General features: G+C 38.9%; 1 protein-coding gene across 3 annotated transcripts in view; it reads right to left on the bottom strand.

The window, feature by feature from the left end:
• Positions 1 to 21,824, bottom strand: part of GDI2 (GDP dissociation inhibitor 2) — a 50,729-nt gene extending 28,905 nt beyond the window's left edge. Inside the window, exons 1-3 of one of the 3 annotated variants that reach the window (XM_007465821.1) lie at positions 21,543 to 21,824; positions 10,593 to 10,700; positions 6,616 to 6,715 (exon numbers count right to left, since the gene is read on the bottom strand). In XM_007465821.1, the coding sequence (XP_007465883.1) occupies positions 6,616 to 6,715; positions 10,593 to 10,700; positions 21,543 to 21,587 (253 nt within the window). In that variant the 5' untranslated portion in view covers positions 21,588 to 21,824. Of the gene's footprint in view, positions 1 to 6,615; positions 6,716 to 10,592; positions 10,703 to 20,251; positions 20,301 to 21,542 lie in introns of those variants that run through there. The other 2 variants (XM_007465822.1, XM_007465823.1) reach the window with 2 other exon arrangements.
• Between the last annotated feature and the right edge of the window lie 63 nt (positions 21,825 to 21,887).

Below are 21,887 nucleotides of genomic sequence, written 5' to 3'. Positions count from 1 at the left end.
TTTTAGGTGAGAAATTTTTTTTTTTTTTTGGCTGCGTTGGGTCTTCATTGTTGTGCACGGGCTTTCTCTAGTTATGGCGAGCGGGGGCTACTCTTCGTTGCGGTGAGTGGGCTTCTCATTGCAGTGCCTTCTCTTGCTGCGGAGCACAGGCTCTAGGAGTGCGGGCTTCAGTAGCTGTGGCTCATGGGCTTCAGCAGTTGTGGCTCATGGGCTCTAGAGCACAGGCTCAGTAGCTGTGGTGCATGGGCTTAGTTGCTCCGCGGCATGTGGGATCTTCCCGGGCCAGGGCTCGAACCCGCGTCCCCTGCATTGGCAGGCAGATTCTTAACCGCTGCACCACCAGGGACGACCCCTAGGTGAGAAATCTTTTCCAATCTTAATGCCAAAATAATTACTGGAGAATTTACTGACACTCTTCCTCTTCTCGCAATGCAAACCTTTCCCTGCTCTGAACTCCTACAGCACCTACAAAACTTATCTACCCTTTAGTTATACAAATTTATCCTTCCTTAAACTGCTCTGCATGGCAACAAAAACACCTTCAAGGACGGAAGGTCTTTTCTCGGGGTGTTTGCTATTTAAAAGACTCAGGATAAAAAATGTTAAGCAGAAATCTTTGATGAGCCAGTAGAGGAAATAATTTGGGGCAGAAAACAAAATCACTCCATATTCACTGGGAATACCTAGAAACAGAGATGCTGGAGAATGACACCAGCACCACTTAGAGGATGAGTTCCACCAGAACAGCATGTTGGATAGAGTAGCAAAGGAGGTCAGCGTGATGAAGTACACGGACTGTGCAGCAATCCCACCAGGGTTTCAATGCCATCCTGCCACTCATTACCTATGTGATTTGGGGCCTGAGTTTCCTCATCTATAAAATGGAAACCTTACCTCACAAAGGGCTTCACAAGTCAAGTAAGAAAGCAAATGTGAAGTGTCTCTCACAGAGCCTAGCACAGGAAACAGTCCAAGAGACAGTGACTCTCACGAATTATTAATCTGAAAAGAGTGTACTAGACCTAGGGAGGCTCAGCTTCACCAGCAACAGGCTCCATGAGATAAAACCTCTCCAGGCTTCAGAAGGGCAGGAATTTCTGAACATCTTGTTTACTGAAGTACTCTCAACTGCCTAGAACAGTGTCTGGCACATAACAGACACCCAGTAAATCTTTGTTGACTGGATGAATGGATGGATGGCTAATGCAGGGGACCTTAAATTTTATCTCTAAGGTCCCTTTACGTTATAAAATCTTAATATTCTGAGAAAATAAAATAGAATTACTGACTAGATGCCAGGGCTTCTGCTTCAGTGGAAGGAACCTTGTAGATTTTGCTCCCTTATAAACAAAGCTCCCTTCAGTCACTTTGAAATCCAGATAGTGAGTGACCTCTGTAAAAAGCAGCAACTTAACCAGCTGACCTGTAAGAGTCACATAATTCAAACTGTTACTTAAACCTTACTACTTTCAAAAATCAGCAGAAATAAAAGTACATTTACTAATACTAATGGCTTTCCAATTTTTTCTTAACACCATCCAGTAACTCCTAGAAAAGTCTCCAAAGCCATATTTTAAATAGGACAATCAGAAGGCAGACCTATTGCTTAGCATATTTAGACTTGTTTTAAATGTTACAACTTCGAGGTTAATAACTTCAACACGCTTTCGTAAAAGTTATACAACAATTATTAGAAGTATGAGGTTTAGAATTATAGTACTACTGCAGATGGGTTTGGGTTTCTTTAAAGTTCCTACTGTATTTTAAAGAGAGACAACTCATAGGCAAAATTTTCCAGGAAATTGTGCTTTTCAGTTTCTAAGTCAATTTATATTTATTCAAATGAATACTAGTTTTGGGTCAAGAAAAAGCTAGGATAAACCAAAGAAATTCTGGTATACTAAAAATTGTAAACTTCTTTGAGAAACCAAACAAAATTATTTTAAAGCTCATTTGAAACGATAAACATACAAGGACATTAAAAAAATTTCTTTTGAGAACAAGAAATAGAGTTATGAGGAGACCTTTAGGCAGCCAAATGTTTCAGTGTACTGTACATTAACTAGTCCATAAATCAGTGAAAAATAGAGACCCATGTAAAAGAATTTAATATATGATGAAAGTTTTCTAATCAAAGTGGAAAAGATAAATGATGTTGAGGAACAACTGATTAGCCATTTTGAAGAAATAAATTTCTATCTCTACTTCTCAAACAACAGGGTAATAAAATAAATTTATTCATATTAAGACAGATGAACCTTGGGAGATTGGGACTGACATAAACACACTACTATATATAAAACAGATAACTCATAAGGACCTACTCTATAGCACAGGGAACTCTACTCAATACTCTGTAATGGCCTATATGGGAAAAGAATCTAAAAAAGTGATATATGTGTATTGATAACTAATTCACTTCGGGGTACACCTGAAACTAACACAACATTGTAAATCTACTCCAATAAAATTTTTTTAAAAAATAAAATAAAACTGTTACATATTTTCATAGTTCTATGAAGGAATAAGATAGATGATGACATAAAAACACAAAACAGAACAAAATAGATGAACTTATTTATACAGTGAAAAAATGAAACCATAATACCATTAAAAGCAGATATTAGTATTTTTATAAACTTGAGGTAGAGAGAAAAATTTTCAACATACTTCCAAATGAAAACCAATAAAAGAAAGCTCAACCAATGACTGTGTGAAAAATAAAAGCTTTTGTACAGAAAAAACAAACAAACAAACACAAGAGTTATATATAATGCCAATCACAAACTGGAAAAGATATTTTCAACATACTTCAAAAGGGCATTTAACAGCTGTTATAATACGCTCTTTTACATCAATAAGGAAAAACATAAAACGGCAACAGAAAAATGTGCAAAGTGAAAGGCTGGTCAGTTCATTAAAGAACATGAAAGCTGGGCTTCACTGGTGGCACAGTGGTTGAGAGCCTGCCTGCTGATGCAGGGGACACGGGCTCGTGCCCCGGTCCGGGAAGATCCCACATGCCGCGGAGCGGCTAGGCTTGTGAGCCATGGCCGCTGAGCCTGCGCGTCCGGAGCCTGTGCTCCGCAATGGGAGGGGCCACAACAGTAAGAGGCCTGTGTACAGACGAAAAAAAAAAAAAAAAAAAAAAAAAAGAAGAGCATGAAAGCCAGTAACTCTAGAAATCATTTCACCCTCGAGTAAGTAGACATATTAAAAAATCCACTATTTTGTCTTCTAGTATGACAAAATCACAAAAACTCAAATGAATAATATCTGGGAGTGGTAAAGGTACTGGGAAAGGGGCAGCCTCAGTCTACTGGTGAAGTAAAATTTGGCAATATAAAGGAAAAAGCCTTAAAAAATTACTGCCTTTAGGGATTTCCCTGGAGGCACAGTGGATAAGACTCTGCGCTCCCAAGGCAGGGGGCCCGGGTTCGATCCCTGGTCAGGGAACTAGATCCCACACGCATGCCGCAACTGAGTTCACATGCCACAACTAAGGAGCTCATGAATGAAACTAAGGAGCCCACCTGCCACAACTAACACCCGAGACAACCAAATAAATAAATAAATATTTTTAAAGAAAGAAAGAAAATTACTGCCTTTATCCCCATACTACACTTCCAGGAGTATACAATGAGATTTATCATCCCCTCCAGCCCCTGGTTCCATCCCTCCCTCTCTCTTTTAAATGTTCACAGTATACTGACTGAAAAACATGTTAACTGGGAAGAGGTGGGGGGGAAACTGGCAGGTGATACACCAGAATATTAACCATGATTCTAAACAATAAGATTCTGCTTATGAAAATTTTATTTCCTTTCTGCTTATCTGTGTTTTCTAAGTTTAATTAAATAATTTTATTATTTATATAATAAAAATTTTGTGTTTACAATTAACCTCAAGATAATTCAGTTACTTCACTTCAAATTTCAGAGAAAATTCCAATAGGATCTTTCCACTGAACATATTCCCAAATTATAGAACATAAATTCAAAAAGGGGGGAAAGGGTGGTACATACTTTATTTCATGGGACATAAAATAGACTTATACTTACAATTTAGTTTTTCAACGTTATCTCAGAAAAAGATGCTAAAAATCACAGCAATTTAAAGATACTCCTCTAACTAAAAATAAGAGGAAAAGAGTATATTTTAAATTTCTAGTTTGTGTTAAGGATTAGTTTATTAGTTTGCCTAGGGAAAAAAAAAGTTTCAAAAAATTCAACAGCTAAAATTATAATGTTCTAAAATAATATACCCATTAAACCAGGAACTAAGAAAATACCATGATGCGTTTTAAAAACAAAAATCTAATGAACATCCATTACTTATTCTATGCCAAGACTTTTGAAAGGGTTATTTCACAACTCCCTCAATCCTCAGAACCACCCTATCACATTACTATTATTATCATTTCCATTTTACAGATAAGGAAATGAAGCTCAGACAGCTTTTGTAGGTGGTCTGCGGTCGCCCAGGTAAAGACATTTTGTGAAGTTCTCTCACCGTATGTCACCTTTTTCTGACATTAAAGAGCCTGCAATGCACTGTTAAGGCAGTGCTTCTCTAACGTCATTCTGCTTAGGAATTGCCCGGGGCTCTTATTAAAATACAAATTTTGCTTGGGTAGTTGTAGGTAGCCTCCGAGATTCTGCATTTCCAACCAGCTCCAAGTGCCCCTTAGTTCATGGACTGAACTTTGCACAAGTCTTAAGGCATTATTTTCCTCCGTTTTCTCGCCTCTTCCACCTCCTTCTCTCTGCCTTGGCCTTATTTCCTTTTCGACTCCCTGCCTTCATTTACCTTTAAAAAATTTCCTAACAGAAATGACCCACAAGTGTGAACCAGTAATATTAGTGATTCTCAAAAGGATGTACAGAAATAAATCCACTCAGCTGTCTTAAAGTTTCATGTATATTGAACAGTGTCAGATCATCCAGACTTCACTGAGCTCTTTGGTTTTACCTAAGGACTTCACATTATTTTTAAAGCACACAAAAGACCCCCCCCACAAAAAAAAAGAAAAGAAAAAGCCCACTAGAGCATACTAAATCCAGTTTCTTCTTACTCTTCGTGCTCAGTGAGGCAAAGTGAATCATCAGATGATCTCCAAGTACTCCCAGTGCATGAGCCCTCTGTTCTATGATATGAACCCTGCTGAAAGCCATGGTCGCCGGCCGACCAGGAGGGTGGATCCACTCTACCACTGCAGTGTTCCTTGGGGCCACCTAAGGCCGTATTTATGACTTCACAGCTGCCATTTCTGCTGTATTACAGTGAGATGTGTCCATGTTTCTATTCATGAGTGAACCTCAAGAAGATCTTCTGACTGGCATACATTTGAGAGCAGCCACAAAGACATTAATAGTATTTATTTACCAAAAGTTAAGATTTGAGATTGGAATTCTGCGCACACCAAAATTATTGCCTTTGTAGGAATTTTTCTTTTAATATAACTTGATTATGATAATTATTTGAAAAATGTCACACTTTTTATACTACTGCAATGCCACTAACACATTATGCAATCATTTGTTTTCAGTTCCCTTTTATTCTTTGTCAGGTGCCCCAGCTGTTCCATGGGAGTTGATGACCAGAAGACACTGTCCTGGGAAATGTCTGTTCCACCCAGTTCCATGTGTAGTGAGGAAAGTGTACACAGTGTGTGGATCAGTTCCTTAACTGAGTTAAGGGACCTACCTGGAATATAAGCATTTATGTCTCTCACTGTTCACTCACTCACATTTACTTGCTTACCGCCCCCCATCCCCCGCCCACCCACCTGCCTGTCCTTTTCTCTCTATCTAGCCTAGCACGTTACAGACCAGTTTGCAAACTAATTTCCTACTGAGGCCAGGCAGGTAATAGAAACGTGGACTGGGCTTAAGGGAAGGTAGGAAGTGATGGAAGCTGAGGGGAACTTGAGAGCTCAGGAGGCCTTATCTAAGGGAGGCAGCTGCCAGTGAGTCCTTATCTTCCAGCATTTAAAGGGGACCTAGGTTGTTAAGAGAGTGGATCCTAAGAGATCTCATCACAAGAAAAAAAAAACATTTTTTTCTTTTTCTTTTTTGTATCTATATGAAATGATGGATTTTCACTAAATTTACTATGGTAATCTTCACAATATATTTAAGTCAAATCATTATGCTGTATACCTTAAACTTATACAGCGCTGTATGTCAATTATACCTCAATAAAACGGAAGGAAAAAAGAAAAAAAATGAGAAAAAATTAATATGAAAAAATAATTGTGAAAGCTTACAAACTAGGAAAAAAACATTAATATGGCTGTTTCTGAAGGCCCAGTTACCTAAGATTGTCACCAAAGTATCAAGAGGAAAGTCTGTTACAAATGCTTACAATTCTGATATTATGCCACAGCATAATTTTGTTTCTCCAAAACCAATTACTAAGAAGTCACCCCCTCTTCCCTCCATTCTTAACTTACCAACTCTAGATGCCTCTAATGGGCCCTATTACTCACCATACCGTTGCCATTCAACAGAATCCACTTCCACATACCCGGAGCAACACACTCTGTCAACAGCTACTTTCTACTTTCAAATTGGATTCAATGTACTATCATAAATTTAAGTTGGAATTCTTTACCATTCGCCATAAGGAACTTGGGAATTAAGTCAACATTCCAGTCTCTTCCTCTCCCCATTGATGCTGGTGGTGCTCCAGGTATTTTAAATCTTTTGTATAACTGAAACCAAAACAAAAAACACCCATAATGTAACAAAATTTAACTTTCATTGAACAACTATTTTTTGATGAAGTGATTTTGGTATAACTACATACCACCAACATGAGGTAAAGTACAAGTGCATTTCATTTTTAATCAGAACATTTAACACTATTCCAATACATATGTAAATTAAATATATTACTCAACTCATGAATGCCAAAATAAATATTGCAGAGGTGGTATTTGCTTTTAACTAGCAGGAATACAAAACAAACTATTTGTTATGATGTACTAGTTTTGCAGAAACATCCCTTACTATTTGTAGAAATCATTTAAATTCATTCTCTATTAAATAAAAAGCTAACAAAGGCTTAATTTTGCTTCTGTGGTTACACAGGGAGTTAAAAATAAATTTTGGATTATTCAAATCAGAAAAGACAATTAAAATTAGTTCCAGTTAATTTATAATTTACATGAGTTTGAGGCTCTAAAAGCAGCTTGCAGCTTAAAATTTAATATTCATTCAAACTCATGAATTCTATTGCTAAGGTGGAACAGAACAAGCAAAGGTGGTATATATTCACTCAATAAAAACCCCCAAGTTCTTGAGTACATTAAAAAAGAGTACACAACCCAGTCAAAAAATGGGCAAAAGATCTAAACAGACATTTCTACACAGACATATATATGGCCAAAAAGCACATGAAAAAATGCTCAACATCACTAATTATTAGAGAAATATAAATCACCTCACACCAGTAAGAATGGCCATCATCAAAAAGTCTACAAACAATAAATGCTGGAGAGGGTGTGGAGAAAAGGGAACCCTCCTACACTGTTGGTGGGAATGTAAATTGGTGTAGCCACTATGGAGAACAGTATGGAGCTTCCTTAAAAACCTAGTAAGAGAGCTACCATATAATCCAGCAATCCCACTCCTGGGCATATATGTGAAGAAAACCATAATTCAAAAAGATACATGCACCCCAATGCTCATTGCAGCACTATTTACAATAGCCAAGACATGGAAGCAACCTAAATATCCACCAGCAGAGGAATGGATAAAGAAGATATGGTACATATATACAATGGAATATTACTCAGCCGTAAAATAGAATGAAGTAATGCCATCTGGAGCAACATGGGTGGACCTAGAGATTATCATACTAAGTGAAGTCAGTAGAGGAAGACAAATACCATATGATATCACTTACATGTGGAATCTAAACAAAAAATGATACAAATGAACTTATTCAAAACACAGAAACAGACTCACAGATTTCGAAAACAAACTTATGGTTAACAAAGGAGAAACACGCAGGGGACGGATAATCTAGGAGTTTGTGATTAACATACACACACCACTATATATAAAATAATCAACAAGGACCTACTATATAGCACAGGGAACTCTACTCAGTATTCTATAATAAGCTATATGGGAAAAGAATCTGAAAAAGAATGGATATATGTATATATATAACTAAATTACTTAGCTATACACCTGAAACTAACAACATTATAAATCAACTATACTCCAATATAAAATAAAAATTAAATTAAAAAAAAAAGGGGGCTTCTCTGGTGGCGCAGTGGTTGAGAGTCCACCTGCCAATGCAGGGGACACGGGTTTGTGCCCCGGTCTGGGAAGATCCCACATGCCGTGGAGCGGCAGGGCCCATGAGCCATAGCCGCTGAGCCTGCGCGTCTGGAGCCTGTGCTCCGCAACGGGAGAGGCCACAACAGTGAGAGGCCCGCGTACCACAAAAAAAAAAAAAAAAAAGAAACAGGACAGCTTGCTCATCTTACTTAACACTAGCTAATAAATATACTAGGCGAAGAAGGAATGACGCCAGCACATCGCTCCACAGATGATTTACAATGGAGAGGTCAGTGGTCATCACCTCAACCAGGTCAAATTGAGCATCATGAACAGTGATGCTGATGCAGGCACTGTGCCTCCTTATGGGATGCAGTATGAAGTGCCCAACAATACCTTCTTATAAACTGGCCTAGACTTCCCAAAAGAAAAGAGGTGCTGAGACTTTTGTAGATTAAGAGAATAAAGGGAAACAACACAAAAGGCAATGCTTAAACTAGTTTAAAAAAAAAAAGAAAACAAACCACTCCTACACAGCAATATACAACATTCTTGGGTTCAATGGGGGATTTGAATATAGTCTGGATATTATGGTTGATTTTCTTAGGTGTGATAATGATATTATGATTATGTTGGAGAATGTTGTTCTTCACAGATGAATGCTGAAAGTATCATGTCTATTACTTTCAATGGTTCAAAACCAATAACACAAACAGACGTGAAGCAAAAAAATATTCCACTGGTATTATTCTTTCAACTTCCTTATATGCCTGAATATAGAGAAAAAGGCTTTTTGATATAAACATTAAGTTTATTTCATCAAAGTCACTATTTTAAAAGTAACTGACAAAATCTATATATCTCCTATAAAGCACAGTACAGCTCAGATTCATACACATGGATGGTGAACAAACCCCATACAGAGAAATAAATATACTTAGTAAAACACACTTTGGAAATGCTTCATGTGCTCATTTTCTAAAGAAGTAGGAAGCACAGAGTATAGCAAAAGGAACTAAGCTTTGACATGGAAACACCTAAATATCCATCAACAGAGGAATGGATAAAGAAGATGTGGTACATATATACAATGGAATACTACACAGCCATAAAAAAGAATGAAATAATGCCATTTGCAGCAACATGATGGACCTAGAGATTATCATACTAAGTGAAATAAAATCAGACAGAGAAAGAAATACCATATGATATCACTTATATGTGGAATCTAAAATATGACACAAATGAATCTATCTACAAAACAGAAACAGACTCACAGACACAGAGAACAGACTTGTGGTTGCCAAGGGGGAGGGAAGCTGGAGGAGAGATGGAGTGCGACTTTGGGATTAGAAGATGCAAACTAGAGTGGACAAACAATAAGGTACTGTATGGCACAGGGAACTGTATTCAATATCCTGTGAAAAATCATAATGGAAAAGAATATGAAAAAGAATATATATAGGGCTTCCCTGGTGGCACAGTGGTTAAGAATCCACTTGCCAATGCAGGGGACACGGGTTCAAGACCTGGTCTGGGAAGATCCCACATGCCGCGGAGCAACTTAGCCCACGTGCCACAACTACTGAAGCCTGTGCACCTAGAGCCCGTGCTCGGCAACAAGAGAAGCCACCACAATGAGAAACCCGCGCTCCACAACGAAGAGTAGCCCCCGCTCGCCACAACTAGAGAAAGCCTGCATGCACCAACAAAGACCCAATACAGCCAAAAATAAATGTAAATAAAATAAATTTTAAAAAAGAATATATATATGTATGTGTAACTGAATCACTCTGCTGTACAGCAGAAATTAACATAACATTGTAAATCAACTGTACTTCAATAAAATAAATTAAAAGAAAAAGGAACTAAGCTTTGGAATCATATAACCTGGGTTATCAGCCCGTCTCCGTGATCTTAAGCCCACAGAAACTATTTTGCAATCTAAAAAATGGGGATAAAATCTCTTTGAGTGACTGGGAAGATAACTAAGACCATGTGGAAAGCACTGGCACTGTGCCTGGCATATGTTAGGTCTTCATCAAAAGGTACCCTCCATGCACCCTGTCAAGTCTACACTCTATTAACTTTGAGAGAGAACAGATAACTGCTCCAGATGGCAACAAAGGTCACAATTTCAATATCTACAAGCCCCAAACTAGGAGCTCCTGAAAATTATGATGTTACAGATAATCTATTTAATAAAACAAAATTAAAACCATCTATAAAAGAGTAGAGATTCACAAGTAAAAGACTCAAAGTACAAAAGGGACATTAATTTATTTTAATACTTACATCTTCCAGCGGTGTTATAGATGCACTCTCTCCTCCATAATATGGGTTTCTATCCATGTGAAGAACTTTCTTTCCATTCACTGACATTATACCTGACAGGATACATTCCTACAGGGAAAGCATAAGTATCTTCAAAGGAAGGAAAATGCTACTGCATGTTTCAAACAGATAATATTTACAAGCCTGTCACTAAACATTCTTTTAGTAATTAATACTTATGTATATGCAATATTTGATGTAATTTTTAAAGACAAAGCCCTAAAGCAACCAGGGTTCAAAGTGTGTTCTGAGTCCCAAGGTTTAAACTATTTTCATAATAACACTAAGACATTATTCATTTTTTCCCACTGTGTTATACTTGCACTGACAGCAGAAGATCAATGGTGGATAAAGCAAATTAAGGCGGTGGCTCTAACTGCACTAGTCATTATATTCTTCACCACAAGGCACTCATGGTTTAAAAAAAAAGGCCCGTTTCACTTAAGACTATCCTTGATGAAGCATTAAAAATCATTTCTGTTAACAACACCCTTGAACACCCATCTTTTAAATATTCCGTGTAGCAAAACAGGAAGTTCACATAAAGCAATTCTAGCTCAAGGAAAGCCTTTTGTGCAACTGATTTGTAAGCTGACCTAGCTACTTTTTTCATGGATCATCATTTTTTTTTAATATACTTATTTTTATTTATTTATTTTTGGCCTCATTGGGTCTTTGTCACTGCGCGCGGGCTTCTCATTGTGGTGGCTTCTCTTGTTGCGGAGCACAGGCTCTAGGCATGCGGGCTTAAGTAGTTGTGGCACGGGGGCTCAGTAGTTGTAGCTCACAGGCTTAGTTGCTCCGCGGCATGTGGGATCTTCCCGGACCAGGGCTTGAATCCGTGTCCCCTGCATTGGCAGGCAGATTATTAACCACTGCGCCACCAGGGAAGCCCCATGGATCATCATTTTTAAGTGGAAAAATAACTGATAAACTATGATTACTCAGACTTAGGATTTTGGCAGACATTTTCTCAAAAATGAATGTCAAGGAAAATAACCAACAGTATTTGTTGCCAAAAATGAAAAGTCAAAATTCTGAATGAGGGACTTCCCCGGTGGCGCAATGGTTAAGAATCCGCCTGCCCATGCAGAGGACACAGGTTCGATCCCTGGTCCGGGAAGATCCCACATGCCACGGAGCAACTAAGCCCATGTGCCACAACTACTGAGCCTGTGTTCTACAGCCCACGAGCCACAACTACTAAGCCCATGTGCCACTACCACTGAAGCCCACACACCTAGAGCCCGTGCTCTGCAACAAGAAGCCACTGCAATGAGAAGCCGATGCAAGCAAGAGTAGCCCCTGCTCGCCACAGCTAGAGAAAGCCCATGCGCAGCAATGAAGACCCAACACAGCCAAATATTAAAAATAAATAAATAAAATGTATTGAAAAAAATTTTTGAATGAAAATTTGAATTTTGGAAAACTTATATCCACCACCATGGGTACATCAGATCACCAATACTTAAAGGACTTTTCAGACAACACCAGTGATATTAACAAATTTGATATGGCATAACGAAATGTGCCAACAATTCAGAAGACCTGCATTACTAAGTAAAACAGTACTTTCCCAAGTGACCAATGAATGATGTTACAAAATCATACAGGAGGTTAAAAGAGAAATTCAAAGTGCAAGCCAGATTAACGGATTTTAATGTAACGGAATAAGAAATGTTCACTGATGTGGTTTCAAATTTCAAATTGCAATTAATCTTTAAGAATACCCTGCCACTTGTGTTTAGGTGTAAATTATAAAAGGATACCCACAACAATCTGAAAGGCTATTAAAATACTCTTCCTTTTTCCAACTACACATCTGTCTAAAGCCTGATTTTCTTCATAGACTTCAGCTATGACAAAAATTATGAAAGACTGAACACCAAAGGAGATAAGAATCGGCTATCTTTTAAACTAGATATTAAAGAGATGTGCAGAAAATGTAAAACAACCATACTCTTCTCATAAAATTTTTTTGTTTTGGAAAACACAGTTATACTTCAAAAAACTGTTATTCATGTTAACATGTAATGAGTTTATCACCGTTATCTTTAAGTGAATAAAAAACATTTTTTAATTTCTCAGCATTGATTTATAATAGGATAAATACTGACAGATACTCTTACAAGCAAAAGCTCTTCAGGGACCTCAGTTTTTAAGAGTGTAAATAGATCCTGAGACCAAGAGTTTGAGAACTAGAGCCCTAAATGAAGCATCCAGGATAACCATTAATCAACTGACTATCAACAGAGGATTATAAACCATCACTCTCAGTAAAAAGGTAAACAAAGCGTGAATATACTAAGACATACCAAATCAAGATGAGGTGGGGGAGCAGTCAAGAAAGTCAATCCAATTAATGGATTAATGAGAAGAAACACAGAGATGGGATATTCATTCACCCAAAACCCTTATACCAGAGTTTAGGTGATAAGATCTTTATTTTTTTTAATGACAAAGGAAATTCTCTGTAACTTTATAAATCCTAGTGCTTCTCAAATTTATCCAAGACTCCAGACAACAGAGAACAAGCTCATCCCCCTAGAAGCCTGACTCTGAAATCTTTACTTTCAAAAATTCATACATATCTCAAATTCTCCTACATAATGTACTATTCATTTTAATATTTTTAAAATATTTTAAATTAGTTACTATCAGGTTCAAATTTTACTCCAAGAGGGTGTATCATTTCTTATTTAGATCAAGAACATTATGAGCACTCCAGGTCACCTCCAGCCATAACCACTCCTCAGCCCACAGCCACGCTCATGACTTTTAAGAGCAAAGATTTGTTCTACCTGTTTTTGAACTCTGAATAAATAGAATCTTGTAGTATACACTTCTTGTATACACTTCTTGTATACACCTTTTTAGTCAACATATGTTTACAAGATTCATCCATGTTTTGTTTGCAATAGAAATTTTCTTACTCTTACTGCTATACGGCAGGGGTCTCTAAAGTACAGGAGCCAAATCCAGCCTGCAGGCTATATTTGTAAATAAAGTTTTACCAGTAAACACCCATGCCCATTCATTTACATGTTGGCTGTTTTCACTGTACCACAGTGGAACTGTAGCTGTGACAAAGACCAAGTGGCCTGAAAAAGCTGTGGACTTTTACAGGTTTGCCTAGCCCTACCAACAGTGGATCTCAAAGAGAGCTCCTGATTTGGTATCACCTTGTGAACTTGTTAGAAATGTAAATTCTAAGCAGATTCTGAAACTTTACTTTGCATCCACATCATCGCGACAGCTTGCTAAAACAGAACGCAGGGCCCCACCCCCAGAGCTTCTGAGTCAGCAGGTCTGCGGTGGAGCCTGAGAAACTGCATTTCTCACCAGTTCCCAGGTGAGAATACTGCTGGTCCAGGACCAGTTTCAAGAACCACTAGTAAAGCAGTGCTGCTCAAACTTTATTAAACACCAGGGGAACTGTAGATTTTGATTCAGCGTATCTGGGGTGAGGGGTGTAACCGTCTGCATCTCTAGTAAGTTCTCAGGTGTTGCAGAAGCAGTTGATCCACGGACCACACTGCGGGTAACAAAGCCACAGGAGTCTTTTGAATGAATACTCCACACAGATATTCCACAACTTATTTATCCATTCTATTACAGGTGGACATTGGGATCATTTCCAGTTTGGGGCTGTTACAAATAATGCTCTATAAACATTCTCAATGTGTCTTTTATGTATGCACTTGTTGGATAGACGTCAAGGAGAGTACAGATACTGCCAAACAGCTTTCCAAAATGGTTGTACCAATTTCATATGCTGCGTCAGCAGTATATGAAAGTTCCTGTTGTTTCAAATCCTTGTCCAACATTTGTGTTCTGGCCTTTTAATTTTAGTCATCCTAGTTAGGATGTGGTTTAATTTACATTTCCTGACAAATAATGAGGCTGAGCACTTTTTCACAGTTTACTGATAATTGTAGTATCTTCTTTTGATAAGTGCCTATTCATATTATTTGCCCATTTTTAAAGTGGGCTTTCTTTTTTTTTACTACTATATAAAAATTCCTTATATATTCTAGATATTTAAAAGTGCTTTATTAGTTATATATATATTGCAAATATCTTCATCCATTCCACAGCTTGACTTTTAACTTTCTTAATGAGGTCTTGATAAACAGAACTGAAAGTATTTTAACTGTAAAAATTAACTCCAATATTATCAAAAGCAAATCACTTGCTTAAAAAAAATATATAAAGAAGCACTAACATATGATTCAATATATTATATGAAAGTAGAATAATATTTACAATCTCAAAAACAGATTATGACATAAACAAAGGAAAACCAAATAGTCACATTTCCAGTTGACAAAAGTAGACTTCACGGTTCAACTTTTGGAAGCAAAATCACAGCAAGCAACTTTGAGTGTTGCACAGCTTCTACATATAACTTTTCATACTTCACTGCAAATAAGCATGACCCACTCACTGGACCATGGCTCCAAAGCAAGCACTGAAGGCTGAGGCCTAATAAAGGACCCAGGAATATAAAGATTCAGCAGTCCAAAGAGCTGATACTAACTACCTTTAAAGGCATCACTTGGAGCAAATATATTAAAAGCTAATTAATAATTAGCAGGTTCACTGATTCTTCTAAACCCATCTATAAAAGATTGCTTTTACAATGCCAAGAGAATACATAGAAGCACAAATGTAATATTTTAAATTTTACTTTACAACATGGGATGAAGTCATTAATTCACTGATAAAACCAATCACATCTGAGTGTAGGGTATATATTAATGATCCCAAAATTTTAGTATCTTCCCAAATTAACAACTCAAAATTAAAATCTACTACTGTCTGGTGAATACAGAATAAAAAGCAAAGCACATCAAAGTCAGAGAAAATACTCTAAGTGGATTTCCTTTTTTCACACTACACAACCTGGACCATCCATCATCTATGTCAAGAATACTGATAACTTTTACCAGGAAACATATATGAGTGAATATTAACCAACACATTAGTTTTAAAACTAACAGATGAGAGTGCTCCACACATAATTTCAAGCTCCCCACAACTGACCTGAACAGGATAAGAATATACGGACTCACAATCAAAATAACTAAAACTGTAAAACCATCATCAGAATCCAAGTTTTTTTGGTGTTCTGTTTGCTATTATGCCTTATTTATTTTTTAGTTTTAGGGCTTAGAGCATATTAGGTGCTCAGCATGAATAAGTGAACAAATGCATGCATGCATGCATGCATTAATGATGCACACAGGATGCCTGGCAATCTCAGGTGGGTCTTTCATCCAAACTGAGCTCAGGCCCAGAATCCAAGTTAAGATAATGGCATCTGCTGCCCAACTGGCTCTTCATGTTGGCCTACATAAAGAGGTAACCAGATTAAACTAAATGTTTGAAGTTCAGCTGCAGCAAAATTCTAGTCTGTGCAGATGTGTGGGTGTGGTGATAGTCAGGAAGGACCAAATCAGTTATACTGAGGCTCACTTCCCTTCAGCACCTACACATAGCGCTAGGTTTGCAATAATCAGGGTAACTAACTCAAACGGACAGCACCTAAACACACTAGGCGAATTACCTCTTACGTAGTGAAGCAGCCTGTATGGTGTTCCCATATACAAACTGTGACGAACCTAAACACAATTGCAAAGGCCACTGGTACTAAATAGTATCCCAGTATCCTGGAAAAGTTAATGCCCACCCCCCTTTCTACATAGAGGGCAACTCAGGCTTGGAAGAGAATACAACCAGAGTACGTTAATATTCTGATGTAAAAAAAAAAAAATCTGATGTAACTTCCAAGTGACCAAACTAAACACTATTAACACTCTAAATCCTCCTGAACTTTAAAGTTCTGGAGTGATTAAAAAAAAAAAAAAAGAAACAGAAAGTAAATGCACACGAAATGTGATCAGGAAAACAAGGTACCTAATAAGTCATGTTAAAGAAAAGTGTCTTTATACTTATCTAGAAAATGTATTAACTAGAAAACTTTTAAATCATTTAATCTCAGTGGTATACGTCTTACAGCAATAACACAATAAAAATGGAAGTTAGTCTTCAGCAGAATAAGTGTTTCTTTAAATGTCTCTGTCCCTCTAATGCATCTCATTAAAAGCTGTCAAGGATAACTTCTCTTGAAATTTGGCTCTAGTTAGATCATTCCCGCTCAAAACCCTCACTCGTTGGCCTAGAAGATAAAATTCAAACTTCTTAACCTACTATCTTCAGCAGCCTTGGTGATATACCTTCTTTCCAACACTGTTTCCATTACACCTCTTCATACCTTCTGTTTCACACAAAATAAACTCCCTATCCCCTAAATATATATCCTTTTCTTAATACTGACTTACACTGCTCTCTCTGCCTAGAAAATCATTCCTCCTCATGTTCAAAACTTATCAATATTTTTTTAAACTTTTTCAGTTTTATTGAGATATAATTGACATACAGCACAGTAAAGACTTAAGGTGTACAGCATAATGATTTGATTTACATACAACATGATTACCATAGGTTTAGTTAACATCCATCATCTCATATAGATACAACATTAAAGAAATGGAAAAAAATACATTTTTCCTTGTGATTTACGTTAACTTTCATTCATAACATACAGCAGCGTTAATTATCCTTATCATGTTGTACATTACATCCCTAGTACTTATTTATCTTATAGCTTAAGTTTGTTCCTTTTGATTACCTTCATCTAATACCCCCTTCCCCCTACCCTGCTTATCAATTATTTTTAAAAGCCCACTTCAATAACTCCTTCTTTATGCAGGTTTTTCTGATTCCCCTATCTGAATTCCCACATGTGTGAATTCCCTTATGGCACTTAGTACTTGCTCATATTATAGTTACCCCCACATGAGAAGAAGCTACTCACAGACAGGTGTGTTTGCCTTTTTATTGCCTATAATCGAGCACAACAGTCACAGGTAACTGAAATTGAGTAGGTCATTACTCCAGTAAGTCTTTAATCAGGTACTGTGAGAGGGGACATAAAGGTAACTGCAGGGTATCACGTATGCGAGCCAAACGTTTACCTAGCAGTCTTTCCAACCAAATGTCTCACTACTACCTCGAAATGATGAAATATGTCTGATTTTACTTCTATTCTACTGGACCAGTATGCTTAAGGCTGATTTAAAATACAAACTGCCTACATAGTATTTATATCTTCCAAAAATAAGACATTTTAACACATTGGTCCTATGATCACTACTGCAGTGGACAGAAAGTTGTTTGTCCATAGAACTCTAATAGCAATGGCAAGGATTTTCAAGGAGTAAATATAAAAGGCAATTCAAGATTTTTAAATCCAGTACAAAAACTCCTCTTCGAAGTCACAAAATTTTAATAAAGAGAAGGGAGGAAAAGTATGGCTGGGATATAAAACAATGTTTTAAACAAATACTGCTGAGAATAATCTGGTTAGATATCACTAAAGTGACCTTTTCGATTCAAAACTCCTTACGAAAATTACCATGTAGCACAAAACAAAACAAAATACTGCTGGGAAGCACAAGCAGCTGTGGAGCTAGTTACCCTTATTTTATTATTTATTACTATTTCTAAGAAGACTCATGAATTTATTGCCAAGCCCAAAGTCAATCAGAAACAGCAAATTAAGTGGTCAGAGGCTGTCGACAGTCACCAGCCTAACCAAAGTAAGCAAAGAGGAAAAAATGAAAAGTAGACGGTAGAACTAACTCCCAAAGCTGAGCAGTCTAAGAGGAGTTAGTAAGGAGGCCAAAGTTCCTACAAAGCTCCCTAGGTCTCAATGGCTTCATTATGTTATAGCGTAACAGTAATTAATCCTCCTGATGTGAAATCTTTGTTATCAAGTACATTAACTATGTTCCTTAGTCTGTTAAAGAAGTTGTGATATCATTTGAAAGGTTTTTATCTAAAAGTTATGGTTGTTTAAAGGGATAGCCCTCAATTCCTTAAAGAACTCAATTATATGAAATATTCCATTTCTCCTAGACAGAATGAAGATTTTGCTCTAGTTTACACTAAATTGTTTTATGCCTTCTTTATCAAAGTTACTATCAATATTTGTGCACTATTATGACCTTATTTTAGATGTAACAATCGATACAAAACAGTGACAACATTAGGCAACACAGAGAAACCCCAACACTTCCTTACACTTTATATTAAAAGTAACAAGTTAATCGCACTAAAAAATGCACTGACACACAGGCATCATGCAGTATTTGGTACCCACAACTGATAGCACACACCTGTTTTTAGGTTCTTAAATCTCAGGCACTAAATATTTATAAATCAAAAATTAATAAAAGTAAATGGTATGTTCACACCAATTACTCAAAATTAATTATAATTTGAGGCTTTTTAACTTCGGTGATCTCTTCATTTAAGTAATCAAAGTCCCTGTATCACTAAAAATGAGGGTATAAGATTTTATCACTATCAAAATCATCCCGGGGGGCTTCCCGGGTGGCGCAGTGGTTAAGAGTCCGCCTGCCAATGCAGGAGACACGGGTTCGTGCCCCGGCCCGGGAAGATCCCACATGCCGCGGAGTGGCTGGGCCCGTGAGCCATAGCCACTAAGCCTGCGCGTCCAGAGCCTGTTGCTCCGCAACGGGAGAGGCCACAACAGTGAGAGGCCCGCGCACCGCAAAAAAAAAAAAATCATCCCGGGACTTCCCTGGTAGCGCAGTGGTTAAGAATCCACCTGCCAACGCAGGGGACACGGGTTTGAGCCCTGGTCCGGGAAGACCCCACATGCCGCAGAGCAACTAAGCCCGTGCGCCACAACTACTGAGCCTGTGCTCTAGAGCCTGCGAGCCACACCTACTGAAGCCCACGTGCCACACCTACTGAAGCCCGCACACCGCAAGGAAGAGTAGCCCCGCCCCGCCACAACTAGAGAAAGCCGGCGTGCAGCAACGAAGACCCAATGCAGCCAAAAATAAATAAAATAATAAATGACAGCAGAATTTATCTGATTGCTAGTTAAGTATGCATCTATCATTCACCAAAAAGCTCACAATTGATCCAAATGAAAATTTAAATAAGGTGCATTATCTTAACTTGGCTGTTATGCAATAAGATTGTGCCCTCTTTGAGACAAAGTGATACTTCTGAACTAGGCATATAGAAACATGCATGAGAAAGGATTTGCACTTATTTGTCTGTGTTTAACTGCCCTAATCAAGAGCAAATCTGAAAGACCAGCAATAACGGTAGAAAAACAGTGGAACTAACTAGCTCTTACAATATGCTGGCAACAACAGTGCCCATTCCAGTGGGCAAAATCCACCACAAACTAATAAGCTCAGCTCAGAATCCCAATTAAGCACTTAGAAAATGAAAAAAAACACCCTGCAGTGGGTAGGCTATTCATTTAGGCATCCAACAGTCTTCCAACTCACCATCAAAAAAGAAATTCAACCCAATACCTCACATTCAAAATGACTAAATAGCTTCCTAGGTAAGCAATCTCATCTATTCGGTACTATTTCCTAGCCAGTCCCATTTCTTTTTCTGGACTGCTGAAACATAATGAAGCATTCAGAAATGAGTATTATCCAACAATCACCATAAACAGAAAAATGACATGCCAGAAAAGTGCCATTCTAGTTCCCAACAATCTTTTCCTAAAAAACTGGCCAAATGCAAGTTTGACAGTTTTCTCTTGTCCAGAGAAATCTAAAATAGTTACTTTAGAGTGTTAGCTGAAAAAAATGTTAATTCGATCTTGAGAGATTACAATGCATTTCAACAAATTTGTAGTGGTTTACATTAAATGACTCCGGACTTTGAGATCAGTTTATATGGGATACACAAGATCAAAATCAGTATTCATCTTTTAAAACAAAGCAGTCCAATGTCAGAATTTCAAATTTCCAAAAAACTTTTGATAACGGAAATGGTCCTCTCTTCAAATGGAATTCTTTTGCAAGATGACTAGTCTTCATTTTCTTTTAAAAGCACAAAAAGAAGTAAAACATCTGCCTGTATTATTTGCAGAATATTATCTAAAGTTCTCTAAGCAGACAGCCAGGAAAATAAATTTACCATGGTATTACGCACACCATGCAGTAATAGAGAACCTGGCCCCTAGCACCCCATCACCAACCTCTTTCTCAGGGGAAAGCCTCCAGAAGAGACAATGTAGGCAAGGACAGACCACACAAAAGGAAAAGATGGCAAAGGCCAGGTGAGAATGGACTAGACAAATTTTGAGAAAACTCATTTCCATTCTACAGTTGCTCAAGTGGGATTGGGAGGGTAGTTAAAAGGAAAGGAGAATGCTTCTCACCTGGAGTGGGGGAGGAGGATAAGAAATCTAATTTTCTCCAAAAATGTAAGTTCATTGAACTTAATTACCTACCAATCAGTGATTATCCGGTGACTCGTCACCGACACTGACTAGTAGTAGAGGCTGAAGTCTAAGGAGGAAATGCCACTGTGATTGGCCTCCACCCTCCCCCACTCCGCCGGCTGCTTTTCTGTTTCCAATCGCGAGAGACCATCAACCCGTAAGGGAGACGCATCAATACACCAGTCCGGGCTTTTCCGGCGTCTGCTGCAGCAGAGCGGACTCTCGTTTCCCACCTACTCTTACTCGGCCGTCACGACCCGCCGAGGCACCTGCCGGACCGGGCTTTCCATCCCCCGGTGTCTCCTCCCCGTCCCGATGCGCCGCCCGGCCCGCAGGCCCCGCCGCAGGCCCGACCCGCCTCCGCTCCAGAGCGCGGCCCGAGACCGCGGCGGAAACCGGCCCCACCCGGAGACCCTCAGAGGAGACACTCGGACGCGAGGCGCGGCGCGGCCCGCGGGATGGGGAAAAGGGGGATGAGCAGGGCGTGCGGCCAGCCCCCTCCCGACCCTGGACCCCGCCCCCCGGCCCCGGGACCCCCGCCCCTCCCCGCCAGGCCTCACCGTCAGGCCGGTGCCCAGCACGATCACGTCGTACTCCTCATTCATGGCGGGGCCGGGCGCGGACGGAAGACCAGAGAAAAGAAAAGGCGCAGTACTCTAGGAGTCGGGAGCTAGGCGGCCACCCTGAGGAGGCGGAGGAAGCGCTCAGGCCGGGCCCGGGCACAAGGGAAAAGGGAAGCGGGAGCAGAGGGAAAACGGAGCTGGCAAGGAGGGAGCCGGCCGCTACCTCAGACGGAAAGAGAAGAGCGGGTCGGGGAAGGAAGGGAGTGCAAGGAGGGAGAGGAGAGGCGGGCGGCGACCGGGGCCTCTGCAGCCGGGGCGGGGCTTAGAGGAGGCCGTCGATCA

Source organism: Lipotes vexillifer, unplaced genomic scaffold (genome assembly GCF_000442215.2).
Source record: "Lipotes vexillifer unplaced genomic scaffold, Lipotes_vexillifer_v1.1 scaffold7, whole genome shotgun sequence".
Lineage (NCBI taxonomy): Eukaryota > Metazoa > Chordata > Mammalia > Artiodactyla > Lipotidae > Lipotes > Lipotes vexillifer.
Note: the sequence above shows the minus strand (reverse complement) of the source record. Positions and strands in the feature narration are given on the sequence as shown.